Source organism: Hordeum vulgare, chromosome 2H (genome assembly GCF_904849725.1).
Source record: "Hordeum vulgare subsp. vulgare chromosome 2H, MorexV3_pseudomolecules_assembly, whole genome shotgun sequence".
NCBI classification, from domain to species: domain Eukaryota; kingdom Viridiplantae; phylum Streptophyta; class Magnoliopsida; order Poales; family Poaceae; genus Hordeum; species Hordeum vulgare.
Window position 1 is genome coordinate 500,968,073 of NC_058519.1, and position 25,821 is coordinate 500,993,893.

The following is a 25,821-nucleotide window of genomic DNA, read 5'->3' on the forward strand; positions in this document are numbered from 1 at the left end:
CAGTGAGGAATTTCCTCAGCGATGAAATTCTAAAAATCGCCTATTCACCACCCTCTAGTCGATATAACGCACTTTGAGATAGGCATTGTCTTCATTCGACGCTTGTGTGTCGTCCCAATATCATAAACTTCTACTAATTCAATTTGGTCACTTAAATCCATCCACTTTAATCTAATTCGTGTTTCTTCCGTAACCTCATCATAAGTAGGACTCTCAAGAAATATCAACACTTCATCATTCTTGTCAACAATATTAACATTCATAAATATCTTTTTGTCAACATAATGATTATTCACAATCTTCTCCATCGAAAAAACAATGGGAACATAAGTACAACAAAGGAACCATGCAAAATATAACACATTGCATACAAAACCATTTAGAACAATTATGTTTCATCTGAATTAAGCATTACCCAAATCCTAGCCCTAATCCTAAATTGTAACATTAAGCATAACGCAAACCCTATGGTTTGTCAATCCACATCACAAATCAACACTATTGAACCAACCATACTCATTAGTAAACACTACGAACATCATATTACAGAACAATGCTCAAAACTAGGGCCAGCATCCACAACCATCCAAATCGACAAATCCAACCAATAAAAAATTGTGAGATGAAGGAGATTACCTCAAGGAACGATAGTGATACCGAATTCATGGACCAACGCAATCGATTTACAAGGATTTGAGAGGGCTTAAGTTGGGAGACAAAGGGGAAAAGGGGCAAGAGCTCGGGATAGACCAATGAGGAAGAAGAGAGTGAGTGCTGAGTGATGGTTGAGAGTCCCCACGACCACTTAAGATATCTGGAGAAGAAAAGCCATTCGCCTTGGCGTTTCAGACATTATCCGGAGCCGAAACACCATGAACCTTGGCGTTTCAGACGTGCTATGTCAGCCGACAACACCAACAAGGTCTGACGGTGGGTCATGTCATCAACTCAGTGCAGTTTGACGTTTCGGTGTGGACAAAAATGCTATAGGATGTTGCGTTTTTCAAAGGATCATGAAATAATTTCGTTTGGAGTTTATTTTATGAACAAGTGTTTCGACAGGGCGAGAAAAATGATTTTGGCCTAATTTTTGTTGGCTGTCGTGTCTTCTCCACCAAACCTGCATAGACTTAAAAATAAAAATAAAATCCGGCCTCCATGGCCGTTATCCAACTCGCGAGCCATTTCTCCAGAAGTTCCAAATTCGTGGGCTCGGATTCAACTATCGTCCCCACCCGAATCCTGCCCAGACCCCGTGGAATCACTCGTAGTGCCATGGCGTCACCTAGCGGCAGTAGCCGCTCCCCCAAAATCCCGGAGTTCCCGGCGGGTTCCGGCGGCCGGCCGGTGCCGGCCGTGGGGATCGGCACGGCGTCGTTTCCGTTCGTGGCAGAGGACGTCAAGAACGCCGTGCTCGCCGCGCTGGAGCTCGGCTACCGCCACCTCGACACGGCCTCGGTCTACCCCTCCGAGCACCTCGTCGGCGAGGCAGTGGCGGAGGCGGCGCGGCGCGGGGTCATAGCGTCCCGCGAGGAGGTGTTCGTGACGACCAAGGTGTGGTGCACGCAGTGCCACCCGGATCTCGTCCTCCCTTCCCTCAAGGATAGCTTGCAGTTAAGCCGTCTTGGGTTCATTCCTTGAAATTTACTTTTCAGTTTTATTAATTCTTATTGCTCGCCTGTTTTTTTAGTTCTCAGTTACTTACGGGTACACACTACTCAGTTTCAGTATGGACATTGTGCAATTTAGTACATGAAACTTAACTGCAATTTCTAGTTTGTAAGTTATGTCCAGACTCAGTTACTCTACAGTCTACACCCCATTCAGGATACAGTTTCAGTATTGACATCGCGCAATTTAGTAAAACTTAAGTGCAATTTGTAGTTTGTAAGTTATATACGGGGTGAGGTTGAAATGAGGATAATTGGCTATTGGTCCAGCGGCTTTGAGGCATGATTGAGATTCAATAGCAATTTCTAGCAACCTAGAATGAACTCTCACACGGCTTACCTGTCCAGTATTATCATTACGTTTACCATACAGCTCTTTTCATTTGAAAATTGGAATTTCAGAACCCAAATTAACGTAATATTTCAAACCAGTAGCAGTTAACAACATTAAATGAAATCAGCCCTGAATTAGATGTATGCTATCAGAAATCACATCTCCTATGCGAGGTTTATATTTCAAAGGTTAAGCAAAATTTATCCTTGAAACTATGTAAATATGCAGAGTCTAGTTATATATTCAAATTGCAACTTCATACCTTAGTCTATAACTTTATATAAAACTGAACAAACATATATGAGATTTGACACTTCATCACACTTTCTTCTCACTATGTGATTTTAATTGAGTGTATATAATTGAACCAACAAAAGAGTACCAGTGAAACTTTTAAAAAGAAACTTGGGAAACTAATAATAGGCAGCACATTGAGTAAGTATTTACTCATATACTCCCTCTGTTCCTAAATACTCCGTATAAGTCTTTTTATAGGTTTCAGTAGTAGACTACATTCGGATGTATATAGACATACTTTAGAATATAGATTCACTCATTTTGCTCCGTATGTAGTCTCTTAGTGAAATATCTAAAAAGACTTATATTTAGGAACAGAGGGAGTAGTTTCTTCACAATCAAAACTTATGGAGTATACTACATCTGTTTATAAATATAAGACGTTTTGGCAATTCAATTTAAACTACCAAAACATCTTATATTTATGAACAGAGGGTGTAGTATTTACGTCATATCTTAATTTTTGACAAAACGTGTTACAGTACTAAAATTTCCACAGCAAGGCGCATCCTCAGACTCCAGGATAAAACTATTTCTAAAAGTGCAAAATTGATTTCAAATCTCTATATTTTTAGGTGGGACTAATTTTTGATTAGCTGGAAGCTATGGACTAGAATTGTAACCCAACACTTGACATTCACTTCAAGAATCTAAAACTGTTACTGTTCTGGTACAGAAGCTTGTTATCTTTATAACTGTAGTCTGTCACTTCTGTGCTAAGCTTGTCTTGTCATGTCTAGAAACCTTCAAATGGAATATGTTGATTTGTACCTGGTCCACTGGCCTATGAGCGTAAAGCCCAGCAAACCTCACTTCCCAATGAAAAGGGAAGACATCGTGCAGATGGATTTGAAAGGCGTATGGCAGGCAATGGAGGAATGTCATAGCCTTGGCCTTGCTAAAATGATTGGTGTTAGCAATTTCACAACGAAGAAACTGCAGGGGCTACTTGCAATTGCAAAAATCCCCCCAGCAGTGAATCAGGTTTGTGTTGATCAATCGTACAAGCAATGGTGATGCAACCTTCTCTTTTCTGTTCTATGATTCCACGAACCAAAAGAGAACTAGAAGCTGATTTAGTTTAAAATCCTTTTGTAAAAACTTGGCCCAGACTACCCTAAATTGTTATCATTGTTATTTGATGCATGGGATAACCCTTCAGGTTGAGTTGAATCCAGCTTGGCAGCAGAAAAAACTGATTGAATTATGCAAAGAGAAGGGAATTCATGTGACTGCTTATTCTCCCCTGGGAGGCCAAAGCAGGACATCCAAAATCAATGCAGTACTACAGTCTGAAATACTAAAAGAGATTGCCGAAGCTAGAGGAAAATCAGTAGCTCAGGTACTAATTCTCGCTTCCTCTTAGAAACTGTTTGGTAGTATGTACCAAAATCCGCGTCACCAATTTGTGCAATGTTCTAGCATCGTGCGTGATTGGAAATGAGCTGTGTTTAGATTATCAACTAACAAGTGCAGAATGTGAACAAATATTTGCCAAATTCTGGGAACAACCTAAATGCGTGCAATATCTAGTCAATTGCATCTCAATGTTCCACCGTACAGGTCTCCCCTACGGGATTACAGCAACAAAATTGCACCTCAATATTAGCAGTGCAATTGACTCCCATTTTCCTGCAGATCTCACTGAGATGGATATTCGAGCAAGGGGCGAGCATGGTAGCCAAGAGCATGAAAAAGGAGAGGCTTCAGGAGAACCTCGAAATCTTTGACTGGGAACTGACTGACGAAGACCGGTTCAAGATTACTCAGATACCGCAGTACAAGAAGGTCACGGTGTCGGCGATCCTCTGCCCTGAAGGCGTCCCTGGCGTCGATCTTTCGGAGGTTGATGTTGTTGAAACGTAGGTGTAGGTCGGTGTCAAACTATGAAGATGCTTTAAACACTCGGAGTTAGTCCTGTAATTTGGTGAAGATCCATGGGCCATTTAAACACTCCAAATTACAAAGATTTAGTGAGATGCTTCTGGTGGTGCTACCTGTAACCTACCTGGAGGAGGTCCTGCTTGGCATCGTCAATTCAATTGTGATGATCCTGACGGGTTCCCTACAGTGCTGGTGGGTAGCCGTCAGTCGTCACTCACAGTGCCACACGTGGACATGGCCATAGCCACATCCACAGCAACTTCAGTTGGCTGATCTTTCCTTGTCTCGCGCCAGCATCTTCCTCTCTTCTCTCCCAGGAAAAAAGGGAATGCTAGCACCAAAATCGGCGAAATTTTGTCAAGCTCGGATGGACACTAGAAGGCTCTTGTTTGTTCGACAGGCAAGCCAAACTTCTTGTGACGAGCGCGACGGCGTCAGCAACTGAGGCGGGTCTTGGCTAGGAGACGGATGTATGACAGACATGTGGGCCTCATAGAGTGTGAGGAAGAACTGGGCCTCAGAATTACTACTACGAAAGTATGGCAGAGAACGAAAGCGTATGGCACGAGAAATTGTCTAGCTCAACTATGTCCGCCGCACAAGGAAGAAGATGATGCCTGCCTGAAGAAACAAAATCCACCTCTTTGTCTTTGGAAAACGGAAGAATAGCTACGTAAGTACTTATGTCACTCCGGCCAGTATAAAGCCGGTGGCTCCTCACCGGCGCGTCCTGTACTTGAACCACAAGACAGGCTCGACCACGCGTCAGTGCGAGTCGACGCAGCTGTTGTGCACTCCGCCGCAGAGAGACGACCCATGGCCTCGACAACGGCGGTGCCGGAGGTGGCGCTGCGGTCCGGCGACGCGAGGCCCATGCCGGCGATCGGCATGGGCACCGCCAAGTTCCCGGTGGTGCCGAAGACGACCATGAAGGCCGTGTTGGAGGCCGTGGAGCTCGGCTACCGCCACTTCGACACGGCCTCCATGTACGCGACGGAGCGGCCCCTGGGCGAGGCCCTCGCGGAGGCGGTGCGCCGCGGGCTCCTGGCGTCCCGGGAGGAGGTGTTCGTCACGTCCAAGCTCTGGTGCACGCAGTGCCACCCGCACCTCGTGCTCCCGTCGCTCCGGGAGAGCCTCCAGTAAGCTCGGTCGATCTATACTTACTTTTGGCCGTTGATAGATGTTGATCGTCTCGGTGTTTCGTTCTTGATTCATGCAGGAACCTGCAGATGGAGTACGTGGACCTGTACCTGATCCACTGGCCGATCAGCCTGAAGCCCGGGCCGGCGGTGTTGCCGGTGAAGCGGGAGGAGGCCGTCCCGTTCGACTTCGAGGGCGTGTGGCGGGGGATGGAGGAGTGCCACCGACTCGGGCTCGCCAAGGCCATCGGCGTCAGCAACTTCACCACCAGCCACCTCAACAAGCTCCTCGCCGCCGCCGCCGTCCCTCCTGCAGTCAACCAGGTCGCCCATTCCAACACAACACCACGAGATCACCGAGTAGCACTGGTCTGAATATACGTCAACCCGAACTTAGCGGTGGCTGCGTGTGATGTGCAGGTGGAGATGAACCCGGTGTGGCAGCAGAGGAAGCTGAGGGACTACTGCGCCGAGAAGGGCATCCACATCGCGGCCTACTCGCCGCTGGGAGGGCAGAACTGGTCCGGCGACGGAAGCGCCGTGCTGGACTCCGAGGTGCTCGCGGAGATCGCCGGGCTTAGAGGAAAGACCGTCGCACAGGTGGTGTACGCGCCTCGTTTCTCCCGGCAACTGCTCGGAATTACATACACGCAGTCCGTATGACACCAACCGATTCCTCGTTCTTCTCTCGTTCATTCAGGTCGCGCTGAGGTGGATCTACGAGCAAGGGGCGACCCCGATCGTCAAGAGCTTCAGCAAGGAGAGGCTCGAGGAGAACCTCGGGATCTTCGACTGGGGGCTCACCGACGACGACCTGCGCAAGATCGACCAGATTCCGCAGAAGAAGATCGTCACGGCTGCAGGCGTGCTGTTCTCCGCAGAGGGCGAGTTCACGTCGGCTGACATCGCAGACATGGAAATTGTCGAGGAGTAGAATAGGCACTGAGAATTCGGATGTATGACGTGAACTGCAGTAGCTTACTTAAAGAGTGGGGTGAATATCGGTTATATATCATGTTATTCCTCTTTACGGATTCGAGTTAATTAGCAGTGAAGATTGTGATCACCGTTGCCATCGGTCGGAAGTACCTTGTGCAGTAAGCATTTTCCTCCGGATGGTCAGTAAACATGGCTGTCAATCGTTGTTACATTGCCTATCGACGCCTGTGGAACGTCGCTTTTCGGCGAGCTCTTATTCGGGATGGATGGACAGCTTTCGGTGCGGCACGTCTAACGTCTCGTATCCACTAATCCCACACAGCGACTGGATCTATTCTAGTGTAATCTTCGAGTGTCAGCTGTCTTTTCCGGTCAAATCTGTTGTACTTCGAACAACTTCATTTCCGTGGGGTACGACACTCCAAGACATCGCCTTCAAGAAGAAACCGTCGTCTTTTTTTTTTTTTTTGAAAGGGGATAACTCCCAGCCTCTACAGCTTTTGATGCACATGGCTATATCCTCTGTTACTACTAAATAGCTGCAACCCACTACCTAATTTTCCTAGCCATGCAACCATGACACATAAGCAAGTATGCATGTAAGACATAAATAATATCTTTTATTACTCTATGCATGCAATGGTGTCACGTCATCAATTCATGCATATTAATCACAAGTAGTTTTTTGCATTAGAGTTCATCCATATTAGTCATAAGCAGTTCTTTTGCATTAGAGTTCATCCTTCATATTTTGTTAGACATTACATTTTAATTATAAATTTCACTCTCTTTTTATACGCCTTGTATTTTATTGTTTTTAAGCTTATATTCACATTCTATTAGTTTTAGATTTTTTATAACAACTATTTATCCATATTTTAGCAATGTCCTTGCAGCAACGCGCGGAGCATCATCTAGTTATTAAAAAAGACAAGACTAATTCCAAACGACTGGAAGATAGCAATAGATCCAGACGATTTTATTTTTTCCTACCTAACTAATCACTTATCTAATTCTATTTTTTCTTATTCTAACCACTCGACTAATTGTGTTTATGACGGAGGAAAAGCATGCAGGCCTCTTTCATTCGATTCATGCACGCATGCACATTAATAGACAAAATAGAGGATATTGGTATAAGATTCTTATTATTTCAAAACTTTAAAATACTTTGTAGCTTAAGCCATCGCTTTGATTAAAAATTATTTTTACATAAAAGATTCATCACGCGATACCTTCAAAACTAAGTCCCATGTTGGCAGTTTGGACGTCTTTTTTTGGCAAAAAGTTACCATGTATGTGCTACGCAAGTTATCATGCGAGTTGAGATAAGTTATCATGTTGACTACACATAATTCGCAGAAGCATAAAAAGATTCCTCCAACATTCTTTTTCGCATGCACATGCATGCATGCATGCGCTAGAGGGAGGAAATTGATGGTCCGTAATGTATATATTATCGTGCTATTTGCATAGAAGTAATCGGAATATGTTCCAATAACTTTTTATTCGGGTCTAAATTACCGCGGTGTTTGTACCTAAGTTATCAGGTCTGCGATGTGTGAGTTATCATGCTTTTTCAGCAAAGGTTACCAGGGGTTGGGAGTTATATTTCACCAACATCCCTCCCCACCCACCAGCAGTGTCGCCAAAGTTAGCAGGACTGGGGTGCATAAGTTATCAAGTTTGGGGTATGTGAGTTATCATGCTATTCACATAAATAGTTGTTGGGGTATATTTCACCAACAACCCCCCCCCCCCCTTCCACTCCTCACCACCGTCGTCAAAGTTACCAAGATTATGGTACATGAATTATCAGGTCTATGATGTGTGAGTTATCATGCTATTCACACAAAAAGTTACCGGTGGTATATTTCATCAACCAACCCCACCGGTCATCAAATTTACCAAGACTCGGGTACATTAGTTATCAGGTCTACGGTGTGTGAGTTATTACCGTGTTATTCACATAAAAGTTATCGGGGGTGTATTTCATCACTCCTCCCTCGCGAAAAGTACCAGGACCGGGTGCATAAATTATCGGGTCTCCGATGACCGAGTTATCATGTTATTCACACAAAATTTAACGGGATACTTGATCACCCCCCACCGACACACACAGACTAAAGTTATCAGGACTGGGGTACATAAATTATCAGGTCTATGATGTGTGAGTTATGAGGGTGTTTGTATGTAAGTTATCAGGTCCGTGATGTGTTAATGACCATGTTATTCACACCACATTATTGGGAGATGTTTCAACAACAACAAAACAGGTCAAAATAATCACGATATTTGTACATGCGTTATCAACTATATTGTGCATGTATTGCATGCTATGTACGTGGGTTATCAACAATAGATCTTGTTACCAATATCTCATCGCGCCGACTTTTTTTTGAGAACAGGTTTTTAATTAGAGCGGCGGTTTGAGCTACATATCAATTTTGAATTTTTAAAATTAAAAAAATATAGGATGTCATCAGTTTTGTCTTCTAATGCATGCATGTGCATATGAAAAAAGGTTGCGTAAACAATTTTTCATGTCTTATTAACTTCAGTGCAACCATGATGATAACTTATGTAGTACAGATGTGATAACTTAGGTATCAGAAACGTGGAAAATTAATTTTGACGAGAAAAAATTTATCGGAATATATCAACATGAGATCTAGTTCTAAAGGTCTCGGCGAGACGATTTTTTATGTAAAAACATATTGTGAATCGAAGCAATAGTTTGAGCTGCAAAACATTTTAAAGTTTAAATTTTGTTGGAATCTTGGATGACATCAGCGTTTTTGTCTCTATATGCATACACGCATATTTAAGATCAATTAAGGATATTTAGCAAATCCAGTTTTTCACAATCGTGCGAATCAGTTGCAAAATTCCGGATGATTGAAAAATAGCATTGTCATATTAAAAGTATTAGGTCCCAAACAAAGTCTTAAAGAAATACGCAATTCTCAATGAAATAAAGATACAAATTGCCACAACCTACAGAAATAGGGTAAGATGATTAAACACCTATCCTATTATTGGACCGTCCTCCCGAACAAATTTTTTGAACCAACATCTTCAACAAGGTAATGACACACATACGATTGACGCTGCCTTCAACAAAAATGTAGATCTTGAGTTTACACTTGAAGAAAATACATCCATGATGTGTACCGCGATTGTCGTCGTCCACCACTCTATCGACATGCTCATACATAATTAGCCGACCAAATGAAAAATCATCAAAAGACATGCCACCATCGCATCACTTCAGAACGCTGTTGCGCTGCCATTCAGTCGATGGTTGTCGTGTGCGTCATAAAAATGTCTAGCAACCACTATCACCAGATGTGTTACTTTGGTGGAGAAGTGGGCAAGGGCCCGCTGATAGAACGTGGATCTACTAGGCATAGATAGATCCGGTACAAACCCATGTGATTACCTTGTCCTGAGCCGGATGAGCTCCCACCGTCCTCCATCGGTGTGGTGGCGACGGCTGTGATGGAGAAGAAGGGTTAGGCGTGGGTGGAGCTTCCCGTGAGCACCGCGCTAACCTAGATCAGATAGGTATGTTGGTAGGGGTGTGACGGCGGCGAATATCGTAGTCCGTGCCCCGGCACACCACCGTCCTTTATATAGCACGGGTCACAGGGGCCCACCAACCATAATGGGTTGGGCGCCCCCGATCAGGGTGCATAGATCAAGGCCCGGTGGGCCGTTGGTCCCACGCTGTGAGAGATCAATCTAACATTCTCCCCCTTGATCTCGACTTTTACTTTTGACTTTATACTTTCATTTGTTCCATCACATATAAGCATGTAGAGCATGTCTCATCTTCACAGCTTAATTGCTGATAGAATCATACAGCTACAACACACTTTTGTTTTGAAACAAATTCATTTACTTTTGGGCCTCTTATAATCCAGGAATCATAGGCTTTCCAACAAACCCATGTCGGCTAAGTTTTCCTTGAACACACTGGGTGGTAAGCCTTTCGTTAGCGGATCCGCAAGCATATACTTCGTATTTATATGCTCGAGACTTATAGTTTGATCCTGGATTTTATCTTTCACAACGTAATACTTTATATCTATTGTCTTGGAAGCATTACTACACTTGTTGTTGTGAGCATAAAATACTGCGGGCTGGTTGTCACAGTATATCTTTAGTGGCTTGTGAGTATAATCTACCACTTTCAAGTCGGATATAAACTTCTTTAACCATATCACCTGCCCGGTGGCTTCAAAACATGCTATGAACTCTGCTTGCATCGTGGACGATGCAACTATGGTCTGTTTGGAGCTTTTCCATGAAATAGTTCCCCCTGCGAGAGTGAACGCGTACCCAGACGTGGATTTTCTATCATCTCTATCTCCCGCAAAATCTGCGTCTGAGTACCCTTTTATCTCTAGGGACTCAGATCTCCTGTATGTTAGCATGATTTCTTTTGTGCCTTGCACATAACGCAGAGCTTTCTTTGCCATCTTCCAGTGCTCTTGGCCTGGATTTGCTTGATATCTACCGAGTACCCCGGTGATAAATGCCAAGTCAGGGCGTGTGCACACTTGTGCATACTGTGAACTTCCAACAACCAAAGTATACGGTATTGTTTTCATTTCATCAAGCTCGTACTTATTCTTGGGACATTGATGATTCCCAAAACTGTCACCCTTGACTATTGGAGCAGGTGTGGCTTTACACTTATGCATATTATGCTTTTGGAGAACTTTCTCTAAATATGCTTTCTGTGAGAGTCCTAAGACTCCATTTTTCCTGTCTCGGTGAATTTCAATGCCCAAAACATATGATGCATCACCAAGGTCTTTCATGTCGAAGTTCGAGGATAAAAACTTCTTTGTCTCTTGTAGTAGACTAACACCATTGCTTGCAAGCAAGATATCAGCCACATACAAGATTAGGAAAATATATTTCCCATGTTTAAACTTTGCATAAATGCAATTATCCTCAACATTTTCTTGAAATCCAAACCTTTTAATGGTATCATTAAACTTTATGTACCACTGTCTAGAGGCTTGCCTTAGCCCATAAATGGATTTCATTAGGCGGCATCCCATATTTTCCTTGCCTTCCATGATAAAACCCTTGGGTTGTTTCATGTAGACATCTTCTTCTAAACCCCTATTTAGAAATGTCGTCTTTACATCCATTTGGTGCAGCTCTAAATCAAAATGAGCAATTAATGCCATTATGATTCTGAAGGAATCCTTACAAGAGACTGGAGAAAAAGTCTTTGTAGTCTATTCCTTCTCTTTGCGTGAATCCTTTTGCCACAAGTCGGGCTTTATACTTATCAACATTGCCATTAGAGTCATACTTTGTTTTGTAGACCCATTTGCAGCCTACTATCTTTGCTCCTTTAGGAATAATCTCTAAGTCCCAAACATTATTGGAACTCATCGATTTCATCTAATCTTCCATTGCCTCTAGCCATTTTGATGAGTGAGGGCTTTTAATGGCTTCTTTGTATGTGGTGGGATCACCATCCATATGAACCATTTCTGTGTTATAGTCTTTATAATCAGTAGAAATAGCAGGTCTTCTTGTTCTATTAGACCTTCTAAGTGCCTCATCGTCTGGCACACTTTCTACTTTTTCTTGCTGCAATTCCCTTGCATGATCAACAACGGGTTCAGTCGACTCCTGAAGGACACATTCCGGGTCTTCTCCCATAGTTTTCATCGTTGGAGTTACAACGGGTAGCGAGAAAAATGGCTCTTGAATCATTGGAATGGGTGCATGCACCCTTTTCTCCTCAAGATCAATTTTCCGAGCTACCATGCTCCCCCTCATCATTTCGTCCTCTAAGAAGATAGCATGTCTCGTTTCCACAAACTTTGTGTATCTGTCAGGACAGTAGAAACGAAAACCTTTTGATCTATCAGGGTAGCCAATGAAATGGCAACTCACTGTCTTTGGGTCTAACTTTCCAATGTTTGGATTAAACATTTTGGCCTCAGCTGGACATCCCCACACTCTGAAGTGTTGCAGGGATGGCACTCTTCCTGTCCATAGCTCGTGCGGTGTTTTGGGCACCGACTTGCTTGGTACTCTGTTGAGAATGTGAATGGCGGTTTTAAGCGCCTCCATTCACAATCCCAATGGCATGTCGGAGTAGCTCATCATGTTGCGCACCATATCCATGAGGGTACGGTTGCGCCTTTCAGCTACTCCATTTTGCTGAGGCTCGCCCGGCATTGAATATTGGGTGACAATGCCAGTCTCCTGCAAGAACTTTGCAAAAGGTCCAGGGACTTGGCCATATGATGTGTGTCGACCGTAGTACTCCCCCCACGGTCGTACCTCACAATCTCAATCTTTTTGTCAAGCTGATTTTCAACTTCAGCTTTGAATATCTTGAATTTATCCAATGCCTCATTTCTTTCTTTGATTGGATAAATGTAACCGAAGCGGGAGTAATCGTTTGTGAATGTTATGAATGAATCAAAACCATCCACACTTTTCAGTGGAAACGGTCCACAAATATCAGTGTGGATAATTTCCAGTGTTCCCGTGCTTCGGTTTGCACCTTTCTTTATTTGTTTTACATATTTTCCTTTAATGCAATCTACGCATTGTTCTAAGTCAGAGAACTCCAACTTTGGAAGAATTTTGCTTTTGATTAATCTTTCTATTCTCCCCGTGGAAATATGGCCCAATCGACAGTGCCATAGTTTCGAGGAGTCGTGAGTTCTCTTTCTTTTCTTTTGTTCGTTGTTCGACGAAGAACTTTGCACATTCACATTATTTGCATAATTCACTTTGTCACGAATTGATAACAAATAAAGCTCATCATGAAGAAAGGCATTGCCTACATAATCATTATTGTACCAAATGGTACATTTACCATGTCCAAAAAAACATTGATAATTGTCTTTGTCTAAGCATGAAACACTTATTAAGTTCCTATTACATGAAGGCACAAAACGTACATCTCTAAGAAAAAGCTTGAATCCTTGGGTTAGCTCCAAGGAGACGTCACCTACAGCTTCAACTTCTGCTTGGACACCATTTGCGACTTCAATACTTCTTTCTTTTTGGCACATGGTCCTCTTCAAACTGAATCCATGTAAAGAGTTTGTGTTGAGGCATAGTTTATGCCTAAGTAATTTTGGTGATTGATGACAGTACCGTACAGGACTAATCGTGTGTGTCAAGGTTTCAGGTAACACTCGTCAACGGCACAAGACGACACGTCTCCTCTCTTCTGGAATGGAAGCACGGCGCTCTCTACGATTCTCTTTATTTGAGTCATAGGAAAGCCGTACTATTAAGAGGGGATCCGTAGTGGAAAGGTTTGGGTGGAATCTATCTTTACACACGCACACTTCACATTCTCCCTTTCTTTATCTTTTGGAGCGACCCTCGCCTATTCGTCTCGATTATCTCTGCAAAATGGTCCCCAGCGGTAGTACCCTGGACTGCTAGCGGTAGTACCGTTGCATCCAGCGGTAGTACCGCTAGCCAGCGGTAGTACCGCCCCTGGTCAGTGGTAGTACCGCTCCAGGTGTTTTGTTCCACCTACCTAGCGGTAGTTCGTGGACGGAACCTTTTGCGAAGACTTTCCCGGCGGTAGTAGTGCTTGTGCATTACCAAGGGGCCAACGGTAGTACCGCTGGTGTCAGCGGTAGTACCGCTGGAGGCCCAGCGGTAGTACCACTGCAGCCAGCGGTAGTACCGCTGGTTCTCGGGCAGAGAGTGGGAAAACGGTCTGATTTTTCCCCCCACTATATAAAGGGTTCTTCTAGCTGAGGAACCCTATCTCTTACCTCTCTAAACTCCATTGTTGCTCCACAAGCTCTAAAGTGCCCGATCTCTCTCCCTAGCCAATCAAACTTGTTGATTCTTTAGGGATTGGTTGAGAAGTCCTAGATCCACACTTCCACCAAGAGAAAAGTTGATTCCCCCACCAATCCCTTGCGGATCTTGTTACTCTTGGGTGTTTGAGCATCCTAGACAGTTGAGGTCACCTCGAAGCCATATTCCATTGTGGTGAAGCTTCGTGGTTTAGTTGGGAGCCTCCAAGCTTTGTGTGGAGTTGCCCCAACCTTGTTTGTAAAGGTTCGGTCGCCGCCTTCAAGGGCACCTATAGTGGAATCACGGTACCTTGCATCATGCGAGGGCGTGAGGAGAATACGGTGGCCTTAGTGGCTTTTTGGGGAGCATTGTGCCTCCACACCGCTCCAACGGAGACATGCTTCCTGTCAAAGGGAAGGAACTTCGGTAACACATCCTCGTCTTCATCGGTTCCACTTGTGGTTATCTCTACCCTTTACTTTGTATTTTCTTATGCTTGTGACTATATCTTACTTGTCTTAATAGCTCTCGTTGTTAGCTTCTATAGGGTTCACCTCTTTGTCATATTATTTGTGAACCCGTATAGTGTTTACCTTAACTTGTTAAGATTAATTAAAAAGTGGTCGTTGTCTATTCACCCCCCCCCTCTAGCCAACCATATCGATCCTTTCAGTTTGCAATATGAACAGTTGCACCTGAGTCAATCCACCAAGTAGATTTTGAAAACTTTACATACAGAGATTCATTTACTAAGGAAACGATATAGTTACCTCTCTTTGCCATGAAGACCTTTAGCCATGCAGCACAGTCCTTCTTATAGTGCCATGTTTTCTTGCAGTACCTACAAGTGTCCTTGTCTACTGTTATTGGCTTTGGCTGATAATAAGCAGGAGCCTTGACTTGGAGCTTGTTTTGTGGCTTTGAAGGAGAATTCTGCTTAGGTGGGAAAACCATTTTCTTTTCCTTCACATAGTTAAGGGAGCCACCATGTGAAGCCTTAATCCTCTCCTCTTCTTGTGAGCACATTGCGATGACCTTTCAATATCCCATGTCTCGGGCTGCATGTTGTAGTTAACTACAAAGGTCTCGAACTCCTTAGGTAGCGAAGCCATTACCAGGTGGACGAGGAGAGCTGGCTTAATCTCCAAGTCCGCATCCATGGGCTTAAGCTTGTCTGTCATGTTGCTCATCCTAAGGATGTGCTCCCTTATGCCATGCCCACCTCCATTGTAGTTCTCTGTCACCAGTTGTTTGATCAACTGGGTGGCATAGGTCTTAGAAGAGCCAGTAAACTGACTCTTTATCTTGTTGAGCATCTCCTTTGCAGTAGGGCACTCTGCTATCGAGCCCACGATGGTGGTCTCAATGGTGTTCTTAATAAACGCCAAACATTTCTTGTTGGCATTTATCCATAACCTGTTACGTATGGAGTAGGACATCTCCTCTTTACCACAATTCCATTGCTTTTTCTCCCAGCTCTCCTCATCCTCGTCAGCTTCTCTGACTGATTCTAAGGGTACAACTGGCTGTGGTTCCTCTAGAACCCAGTCCACCTCAGCAATGCACAAAGCCAAGTCAACCTTTTTCCTCCACTCAGAGTAATTATCCCCTCTGAGTGTGGGAACGTCCTTTCGACAGCTCATTAGGTGAAAACCTCCTGAAATCACCACATAAGAGAAGTCAGAATGACAATTATATGCATTAAATAACGTTGGTTAAAATAATCATACAATTGCCTATGCAAATTAATCTACATTACCATTGGGCAAATGTTAGAAATAAATGCATCTTTTTCAATATGCAACATGATCATGTTACTAAACAACGTTGGTGAGAATAATAGCATGACCATATTTCATATTTCGTTTAGCAGCGAAAAACATGAAATAAAATATCACATGCCTTTTAACTTTACAGAAAATAATTCTGTCATTTAATAAAATTCGTGAACTTTATTAAGTATTTTATAAAGATCATGAACTTTATTTTTCTGAAAAACTATATTATTTTCAGAAACCCTTTTATTTTTCTTTTCAGAAAAAATAACATTACGATTCTGTTTAAATTGACAGAAACTTGGACATTTTTATTTCCTCTTTTCTAAACATATTTTGAAAAAGATGCATAGAAAATACTTCTGAATCTGTCTTAATAGAGAGAAACAGAAGAAACCCTTTAAATTAAATAAGTGGCCGACTTGGGCCAGCCTATGGCCTCGGCCCGCCACCAGGTGAGCCTGGCGCCGCGCGCCTCCCTTTGGCCCGTGGCCCGGCCTCCTCCCGCCGGCTGGGCCAGCCTCTCACTTGCGGCCCGAAGGCCCGCCCTGGCCTAGGGTTTCCCCTTGAGGCAATCCCAGCCATCTGCGGCGATCCGACGTCTCACCGCGCCCCTCAGAGGAACAAAAGGGTGAGCCGGCCGGGTGGGGGGGAACCCTAATCATTTCCCCCCAACGCCGTAGCATCTCCCTGTTCCCCCGTATCTCTCTTCGAGCGCCTCTGCTCCCGCGGGCTCTTGCACGACTGAGCCGTAGCCGCAGCTCCTCGCGAGCCTGACAGCAGCCGCCGGCGGTGGGGTTGATTCATCCACGCCGCGCGCGCTCGTCCCTGTGGCCTTGTCGCGCAGGGCGCTGCCTGCGGGTGGCCAAGCCCCTCCTAGCGCGATGGCTTACATGCCCCGCCGGGAGAACGCCGACCCCTTTCCTCTCATGTCCCGCGGGGATGGCACACAACGCCAGGGCCTCTGTGGCCACGGCGGTCGAGCCTCCTCTCTGACGTTTGTAGCCCGAGAGTAGGGGGCTCTGTTTCCGTGGTCACCGAGCCTCCTGGTGGTGCCTCTATTTTCATTTTCCCTTGACAGAGAAGAATATGGCATCATCCCCGTTCCTTTGTCGACGCGTGCGAGCACCTTCATGGTGAACGCACCACCGTCAAGGGCGCGGTGGTGGTCCCTTTGCCCTGAAGGGCTGATACTTTACTTTGCATGTTTCCCCCTTTCTTTTGCTTGTTCTTTTTCGGATTCGATCCAATTTCCTTCTTTATTTTTCTTCTGTTTTGGATCTGATATGAATCCTTTTCTTCTTCTTCATGTTGGATCTAGATCCATACTTTGCCTCTGAGGAGGTAGGTTCTTCTTTCCCACACCTCTGCTTGCCGATGCGTGTGGGGATCGAGAGGAACAGGCGCGGCCTTGCGGCGACGCTTCTTTTCTGATGAGGCCCTAGGCCATCTTCGGTACTTGCCCATCTAGGGTTCATGTCGGGAGGGGAAGAGGGGACTTTCTTTTCGATTTCATTCAACCGAATAAATCTTTGCCTAGTGGCTCATGATACCATTGATAGAACGTGGATCTACTAGGCATAGATAGATCCGGTACAAACCCGTGTGATTACCTTGTCCTGAGCCGGATGAGCTCCCACCGTCCTCCATCAGTGTGGTGGCGACGGCTGTGATGGATAAGAAGGGTTAGGCGTGGGTGGAGGTTCCCGTGAGCACCGCGCTTAACCTAGATCGGATAGGTATGTCGGTAGAGGTGTGATGGCGGCGAATCTCGTAGTCCGTGCCCCGGCACCCCACCGTCCTTTATATAGCACGGGTCACAGGGGCCCACCAATCATAATGGGTTGGGCGCCCCGATCAGGGCGCATAGATCAAGGCCCGGTGGGCCGTTGGACCCACGCGATGAGAGATCAATCTAACACCCGCTTCGGCCTGCTATTGAGCCTGAACTGGCTGCGGGGGCTTTTTGCTGGCACCCATGAAAGAGATGAGCGTTGTACACAACCTCCTCATAAGAGCGAGCCATGCTTGATGTGTGATATCCGCATGATCCGAAAAGTCTAACTACCACGTGATTTGCACCAGGCCGCACCCCCGTTCCCGTCGATCCGCTCAGAGACGCCGTGTTGGCCCGGCTACCACTACAACGATCATGAAGGGTGGTGTTGCCAAAGCCGGGGCGACAAGCCTCCTCTCCCCCCTCGAATTGTAGGAGCACGCAAATTTTAACATGCCCCTTTTTTTATACTAGCAAAAAGGCCCGTGCGTTGCAACGGAAGAAAAAAACAACCATCTTCAATGGCAATGACCATATTATGTTCATATCTGATCGCACGATTTCGAAAACTTGTTCACAAATGCAAGAAAATATTTATTTTATTTTATTTTATTCACAATTCACAAGTTGAAACAATGTTCATATTTTTAAAAAAATATCATGGTTATAAAAAACCTTGGTAACTCAAAGAATTATTCTGAATTTCAAGAAACATTTTTAAAAATATAGTATAATATTCCGATCCACCATCACAATTAATTCTTCAAAATTCACTCAGGTATATAATCTGAAAGACTCACCAGCATTACTATTGAACTCCATACATTCCATCATTCGTGAACATTTTTACAAATTTGGGAACGTTTTTTACTATTTATAAACATTTTTTTTCAAATTCCAAATAATATTTTATATTACAAACTGTTTTCAAGTATTTTCTTGGGAATTGGCGAATAATTCATTTTTTGAATTACCCAACATTTTTTTAATTGCATTAAATAAATTGCTAAAAATGATGGAATTTTTGTTCACGAATGTTTTCTCCAAAATTACGAATTTTTTAATATGCAAACATTTTTACAAAAATCCTGAACAATTTTTGAATTCGCAAACATTTTATATTTTATCAAACATTTATGTAAATATATATTTTTAAATTTTGAAAGTTTTTTTTGATTTATTTGAAGTAGAAAAAAATAAAAAGTAATAGATAAATATTAATTAAAAAACTAAAAAAACAGGCACCTGCCCATGGGCTGGCCCAAATGGGCGTGCTGCTTATTTTCCAACAAGCAGAGCGTAGTATAGCTGGTCCCTATGCTTGGGCCGGCCCATGCGAGAGTTACCTGTAAAACGTTTTTTATAACTTATAGGTGGCATTGGTGGGTAATATTAGAGAATTTTAGAGGTAATTTTAATGACGTACCACAGAAGCAATAAGTGCTTTATTAGGTCCTGTTTGGTTTCAATAAGTTAGGTGACTTATAAGTCAGGTGACTTAAAATCAGTGACTTATAAGTCAGGTGACTTAAAATCAGTGACTTATAAGTCACGCCTGTTTGGTTGTCATCTGACTTATAAGTCACCTTTCCATGCAAAAGTGAGTGACTTATAAGTTTTAAGTTGGGGTGAAGCAACTTATGACTTATAAGTTGGGGTGACTTATAAGTTGGGTCTATTTGGCAAAATAAGTCACTTTTTGCAATTTTTAACTTATAAATTGGTGACTTATTTGAAATCAAACAGGACCTTAGTAGGGATAGATGTGAGTTAAAAAGGTAAGTGTTATATACTCTTACCTCTCATGTGAAAAGAGGAGGTAAGAGGCGATAAAGCATTGCAGCTTCCGGGCGTGAGTGAGGCTTTATTTTTTAAACCAAAATACAATTTTCACGCTCTAAAAATATATGAAAAAAGCATATACATAGGTACATGTTCATAATATACATGTATAAATTTTAACTAGTATTTATGCTCTTATGTAGCGTATACAAAATGACAAATACATAGATTAAAATGGGCCTTATCTTTGTTGTGTTTGGGCCAGATTTTTATCTTTTTGTGTAGCATGCAAACAACCGAATTATCAGATGAAACTTTTTACATACTTGACTACCATATATATGTATTTATATAAAAAAATATTATTTTTTGAAGCTTTTAAATATATATTGATTTTTTTGTATACCGGGTTCACTGAAGCCCGGTATGTGCAACGCTGCGCTCGGATAAGAGGGTACGTGTTAAAACTGCTCATAGGAGCATCAATCATAAATCGTCGTGCGACTCCTTGACACGTGCCTCCCCCTCCGCATGAGGATGGATGCAATCTAAAAGGATGCGTACCTACCAACATCCACCTCCACCTGAGGGTGCGCCAAGAAAAGATCTGGGCGAAAGCACCACCTCCGGGAGCCACCGACGCCTTGGTCGCCCATGCAACCAGGAACACCAAACATACATCACCATCACCATTGTTGTCGTCCACCACTCTATCGTCATGCTCATACATAATTAGCACACCAAAGAAAAAAAATCATCGAAAGACATGCCACCATCGCATCACTTCTGAACGTTGTGCGATGCCATTAAGTTGATGGTTGTCGTGTGCGTCACAACGAAGTTCATCAGCCACTATCGTCAGATGTGTTGCTTTGATTAGGAAGTGAGAAAGGGCCCGCTCCGGGCCACTATTGAGCCTGAATTGGCCTCGAGGGCTTTCCGCTGGCATCGATGAACGAGGGGAGCGTCGTACACAACCTCCTTATAAGATCGAGGCATGCCCGATGCACCGCGTGTGATCTGCATGATCTGAAAAGCCTCGCTGCCGTTGTGCTTTGCACCAAGCTGCACCCGTCGTTGCCGTCGATCCGCTCTGAGACACCATGTTGCCCCGCTACCACCACAACGATCATGAGAGGTTGTGTTGCCAAGGCCGAGGCCACAAGCCTCCCCTCCCCTCTTGAATTGTAGTAGCACACAAATTTTGACATGCTCCCTCTTACACTCTTATTTTACATGTATGGTAAGAAGGTAAGAGTTAATCAGATTTGTAATTATAAGATCAACGACTCAAATCTATTATATCATGTGAAAATAGAGGTAAGAGTGAGCATGTTAAACCTGCTCCTAGGAGCACCAACCAAAAATCGTTGTGCGACTCCTTGGCATGTGCCTCCTCCTCCGCATGAGGATGGATGCACTCTAACAGGATGCGTACCTACCAACATCCACCTCCACCCGAGAGTGCGCCATGATAAGATCTGGGTGAAAGCACCACCTCTCGAGGCTACTGATACTTTTGTCGCCCACACAACCAGGAACACCAAACATACGTTGGATCGGAGCCTCTGTTGTAGCTTCCCGAAGTCGTTGAGGAGTAGTACCGCCTTGTCGCCCCCATTCATGGCAGTTGCACGACTTAGCCGCCATTGGCCTCCGAAGGTGGCAAGGAAGGTAGATGATAGCGAAGAGTGGTGAGAAGTTGTGCTAAGGATGAGTTCGAAGAGATTGGAGGAGGCGACGCTAGGTTATGCATGGGACATGCATAGGAATAAAAGTGTGGGAGAGAAAAACTTGTTACGAAAAATACATGCATGCACGTAATTAATTTCTAAAACTTATTGGTGTGATGATGACATAGTTGTATGCGTTTTTGAATAGTCAAGTGGAGACTTAACTATTTAATTATAGAAGATAAATTAAAAATGCAAAAAATAAAGTGACTAATTTTGAATAAAAAATATTGTTTTCGGCATTGTCTGCTTAAGCCAATCTTAGGGATCGCCCAGATCAACCCAAGTACGAGAACAGACCAATAAGCAAGCCCATTCTCCGCGAGAGTGCCTTCTAATTCTGAGCTCAATGATCCTTCATGAAAAATAAATAAAATATAAAAAAACAGAAACACAATTCAAACAATTCTGATTTTTTACAACAAATGTTTCTTAGTTTTCTTTATTCCCGATTTTTTTTGCGATGAATCACATTTGTGGAGGTCTGAAAAAATAACAAAATAAACGCTACAAAATGCTTTTAAAAAATAAGTTTTGAGGCATCAATTTTTTAGAAGAAAAAAATCCCACGAAATTCCATGTATGTAGAACATTTAACAATGTTGCTGCCAAAGAAATAACAAAATTTGTCTTCAAATTACTCCATCTTTTATTTTATTATTTATGAGTGCATTTGAGCTCGGAAACGCCACATTCCATTCTCCGGGCCTAACCAGAACATGGTGGTGAATCGTGATAAAGCGCCACATCAATGGGGGATCGAACAAATGGCAAACCATATATCCTCTGTCATCTTTCAATAACAATCGAATGAGTTGCAAACCTGCTACGCAGGAGCAACTAACGAATACTTGAGCAGCAGTAGGAAGCAACAGAGATCCCACAAAAAGAATCGAAGCAACTGACATCAAGTAAAGCAGCAGCATTGCAGCCACAAGCAAGCAAGGACTCGACTTATTAGGGGGGAAGCAGAGTCGCCGCACAGCAAAAACATGCGGCAAGCAAAGCACAAGAAATAAACATTCCAGGTTCACCCTCCTGTATATATATGCCCGGTGCCAAATGAACAGAAATGTGTTCAGACTTCAGAGGGAAATAAGAACGGACTGGCCTGACACCTAGCTACAGGGATGGTTCTGACGCATGTTCAGAGCGACGAGGCGGCCGCGTCGGCCGCCGTGTTCGCGTCGAGGTACGTGCAGGAGCCGGTCCCGAGCTACGAGCTCGGGGAGAAGTCGATATCCAAGGACGCGGCGTACCAGATCATCCACGACGAGCTGCTGCTGGACGGCAGCCCGCGGTTGAACCTGGCGTCCTTCGTCACCACCTGGATGGAGCCCGAGTGCGACCGGCTCATCCTCGAAGGCATGAACAAGAACTACGCCGACATGGACGAGTACCCCGTCACCACCGAGCTCCAGGCAAGCTAGCTAGCGAGCAGCATTTCGTTTCCAGTTCGGACCGGTCATGCAACCTCTGTTAATTTTGATTTTGATCGATGAACGACGCCATGTCCCCGCAGAACCGGTGCGTGAACATCATAGCGCGGCTGTTCAACGCGCCGGTGGGCACCGGCGAGACGGCCGTCGGGGTCGGCACGGTCGGGTCCTCGGAGGCGATAATGCTCGCCGGTCTGGCGTTCAAGCGGCGCTGGCAGAACCGGCGGAAGGCGGAGGGGAAGCCACACGACAAGCCCAACATCGTCACGGGAGCCAATGTTCAGGTAACTGACACGATAGATAACGCGCGTACGTACATTTCCTGATTCATAACGCAAGAGTTCGATCAGAAGTACTAACCTGTTCTGCTCTGCGACGCAGGTGTGCTGGGAGAAGTTCGCGCGCTACTTCGAGGTGGAGCTCAAGGAGGTGAAGCTGAGCGAAGGGTGCTACGTGATGGACCCGGACAAGGCCGTGGAGATGGTCGACGAGAACACCATCTGCGTCGCCGCCATCCTCGGCTCCACCCTCACCGGCGAGTTCGAGGACGTCAAGCGCCTCAACGACCTCCTCGTCGCCAAGAACAAGCAAACAAGGTCTGCTTCAAATCCGTGCATCAGAATTCAGAAATCCTGTCTTATGATTATGACGTGGCTGGCATCTTCTGGCTGGCAGGTGGGACACCCCGATCCACGTGGACGCGGCGAGCGGCGGGTTCATCGCGCCGTTCCTGTACCCGGAGCTGGAGTGGGACTTCCGGCTGCCGCTGGTGAAGAGCATCAACGTCAGCGGCCACAAGTACGGCCTCGTCTACCCCGGCGTCGGGTGGGTGATATGGCGCAACAGGGAGGACCTCCCCGACGAGCTCATCTTCCACATCAACTACCTTGGCGCCGACCAGCCAACCTTCACGCTCAACTTCTCCAAAGGCACGTGCTCTTCTTTTTTTGTCCCAGAATTAAGCGATGAATATAATCTCTGATTTGATTGTCTGTTTCGATTTCACGTTCTTGAATTGTTTCGCATGCATGTTTGATCTTGTGCAGGGTCCAGTCAAATCATCGCGCAGTATTACCAATTTCTTCGGCTAGGTTTCGAGGTACAAAGTTCATCAACAGACCGATCATCAGTCATTCAACTTACAGAGCGTCTCGCCGCATGCAGGGGTACAAGAATGTGATGGAGAACTGCGTGGAGAGCGCGAGGACGCTCCGGGAGGGGCTCCTGCGCACGGGGCGTTTCGACGTCATCTCCAAGGAGGACGGCGTGCCGCTGGTGGCGTTCACCTTCAGGGGCATCAGGGACGGCTCGCCGGCGTTCAAGCTGTCGGCGAACCTGCGGCGGTTCGGGTGGATCGTGCCGGCGTACACGATGCCGGCAAACCTGGAGCACATGACGGTGCTCCGGGTGGTCGTCCGGGAGGACTTCGGCCGGCCGCTCGCCGAGAGGTTCCTGTCGCACGTGCGCATGGCGCTGAGCGAGCTGGACCTGGCGGCCAAGGGGCCCGTGCCAAAGATGAGGCTCACCATCGAGCTCGGCCCGGCCAGGAGCGCCGAGGAGGAGGCGTCCGTCAGGGTCGTCAAGAGGGAGGCCGTGTCCGGCCACAGGAGCGTGTCGCTTGTTTCCGGGAAGACGAAGGGTGTGTGCTAGTCTGCCGCCAGATGACTGCTGCGCCTGCCAATTGTGCTACAGTACATAATAGTACCTGTAAGAAAAATTGTGCTAACAGAATAAATTACGTGACTTCTGACTCGTATAAATTGCTGGAACAAAGTCACACTCAACACAGATGCAACTTGCACTGTTTTTTAAAGAATAAATCACATTTTACCACATGGGGTAATTAACACATACTCACGCCGTCCAAAATTAATTGTGGCTCAAATGAAAGGCAGTAAGGGGCTGTTTGGTTCTCAGCCTAAGGTTGCCACGCCTAACCTTAGTCATGCCACAATAGCTTAGGCATGTGTTTGGTTCATTGCCACACTTATGTCTTGCCATACTTTTTTAGTTATATGGTCCACATGTCATACACTTAATTTTTTACCAAATCTTGCCACACTTGTGGTGTCCATTTTGTTAGCACACTTTTTTGTGACAGCCACACTTTGCCTAAGGTTAGTTGTGACAAAGTTAGTCATGAACCAAACAGGCCCTAAGTCACTAGTCACTATGCCATCATAAAACTTTTTATTTAGGGGTAACAATTTGTTAATTGGTCTCCGCTGACTTACGTGTAAAATGTAAATTATTATCAACGTGCCAAAACTTGGCCCGTTGACATTGTAAATTTGGCCCGTTGATAGGTAAAATGTAAATAATCATCAACATGCCAAAACATTTATTTCTTTTTTGAAAGACCCAGCTTGTGGCTGGCATATGATGATCAAAGCAGATAGCAGTGTGGGAAAACAAAAATTGGATGTGATCCTAGGATCAAGGAAAAAGGAAAAAACCGAAGGGAAAAAGAGATGAGGTTACATATGGCGATAATTCACGGCGGATCCCACAAGGGGGGTTCTAAGAACGCCGCTCCTGCTTGTCGCCAAAACTCGATGGTTCTTGTGATTGCATTCTTCATGTTTTGTAACCCGGCGTGCTTGCTCCTAAAGGTGCTTTCATTTCTCTCCTTCCAGATCTCAGACAAAATCAAGATGTTCATTGTCTTGATGGCCTTTTTATGCTCTGGCATGGTTTTGGTGACCATCGTAGCTACAATCTCTGATGATTTTTCCTTCTCCTCCCATTCGCCTGGGTGCAGTGAGGCACATCCAAGGCGCGATGCAGCATGTGTCCATACCTGGAGTGACATCGGGCATTGCCAGAACAAGTGTACGGATGACTCTAGATTCCGAAGACATAATTGGCAGAAATATTCATTTGGCCAGCCCCTGCGTTGTAGGCGATCGTTGCACCATAGTCTGTTCTTGAGTAGCAGCCATGTAAATATCTTCAAACGCGCAGGTGCCCAGGTTGTCCAAAACATCTTTTTGTAATCAGATTTAAAGAAACCCTGGAACTCGGTCTTGTATGCAGAGCTCGCTGAATACTTTCCTGATGTTTCTAGTTTCCACCTGATTGTGTCTCTAGTCCCTTCTTGCAAGTGGAGATCCCTATCTTGGATCCATGTATGAAGCATGATCGCCTCCTCCCACAGATGCATAGTGTTACCATGGGCTAGGTCTGCAATCCAGGTGTTGTTTTCCAACGCCTCTTGTACTGATCTATTCTTTCTCC

At 44.9% G+C, this 25,821-nt stretch overlaps 3 protein-coding genes across 3 annotated transcripts; all 3 read left to right on the forward strand.

Moving 5' to 3' along the window:
- The first annotated feature begins 1,139 nt into the window (after nt 1-1,139).
- On the forward strand, nt 1,140-4,278 carry LOC123426847 (D-galacturonate reductase-like). Its single transcript, XM_045110743.1, has 4 exons — nt 1,140-1,613; nt 3,042-3,285; nt 3,464-3,643; nt 3,940-4,278. The coding sequence occupies exons 1-4, from the start codon at nt 1,159-1,161 to the stop codon at nt 4,165-4,167; spliced, it is 1,107 nt and encodes a 368-aa protein (XP_044966678.1). The 5' UTR covers nt 1,140-1,158; the 3' UTR covers nt 4,168-4,278.
- Nucleotides 4,279-4,755: 477 nt separating this feature from the next.
- LOC123426848 (deoxymugineic acid synthase 1-D-like) lies at nt 4,756-6,390 on the forward strand. The gene is made up of 4 exons (XM_045110744.1): nt 4,756-5,324; nt 5,405-5,648; nt 5,745-5,924; nt 6,025-6,390. Exons 1-4 carry the CDS (start codon nt 5,002-5,004, stop codon nt 6,256-6,258), a joined length of 981 nt encoding a protein of 326 aa, XP_044966679.1. The 5' UTR covers nt 4,756-5,001; the 3' UTR covers nt 6,259-6,390.
- Nucleotides 6,391-22,203: 15,813 nt separating this feature from the next.
- Nucleotides 22,204-24,368, forward strand: LOC123430344 (glutamate decarboxylase 2-like). Its single transcript, XM_045114210.1, has 6 exons — nt 22,204-22,566; nt 22,668-22,868; nt 22,966-23,180; nt 23,260-23,513; nt 23,631-23,683; nt 23,749-24,368. The coding sequence occupies exons 1-6, from the start codon at nt 22,276-22,278 to the stop codon at nt 24,232-24,234; spliced, it is 1,500 nt and encodes a 499-aa protein (XP_044970145.1). The 5' UTR covers nt 22,204-22,275; the 3' UTR covers nt 24,235-24,368.
- Nucleotides 24,369-25,821: the final 1,453 nt, after the last annotated feature.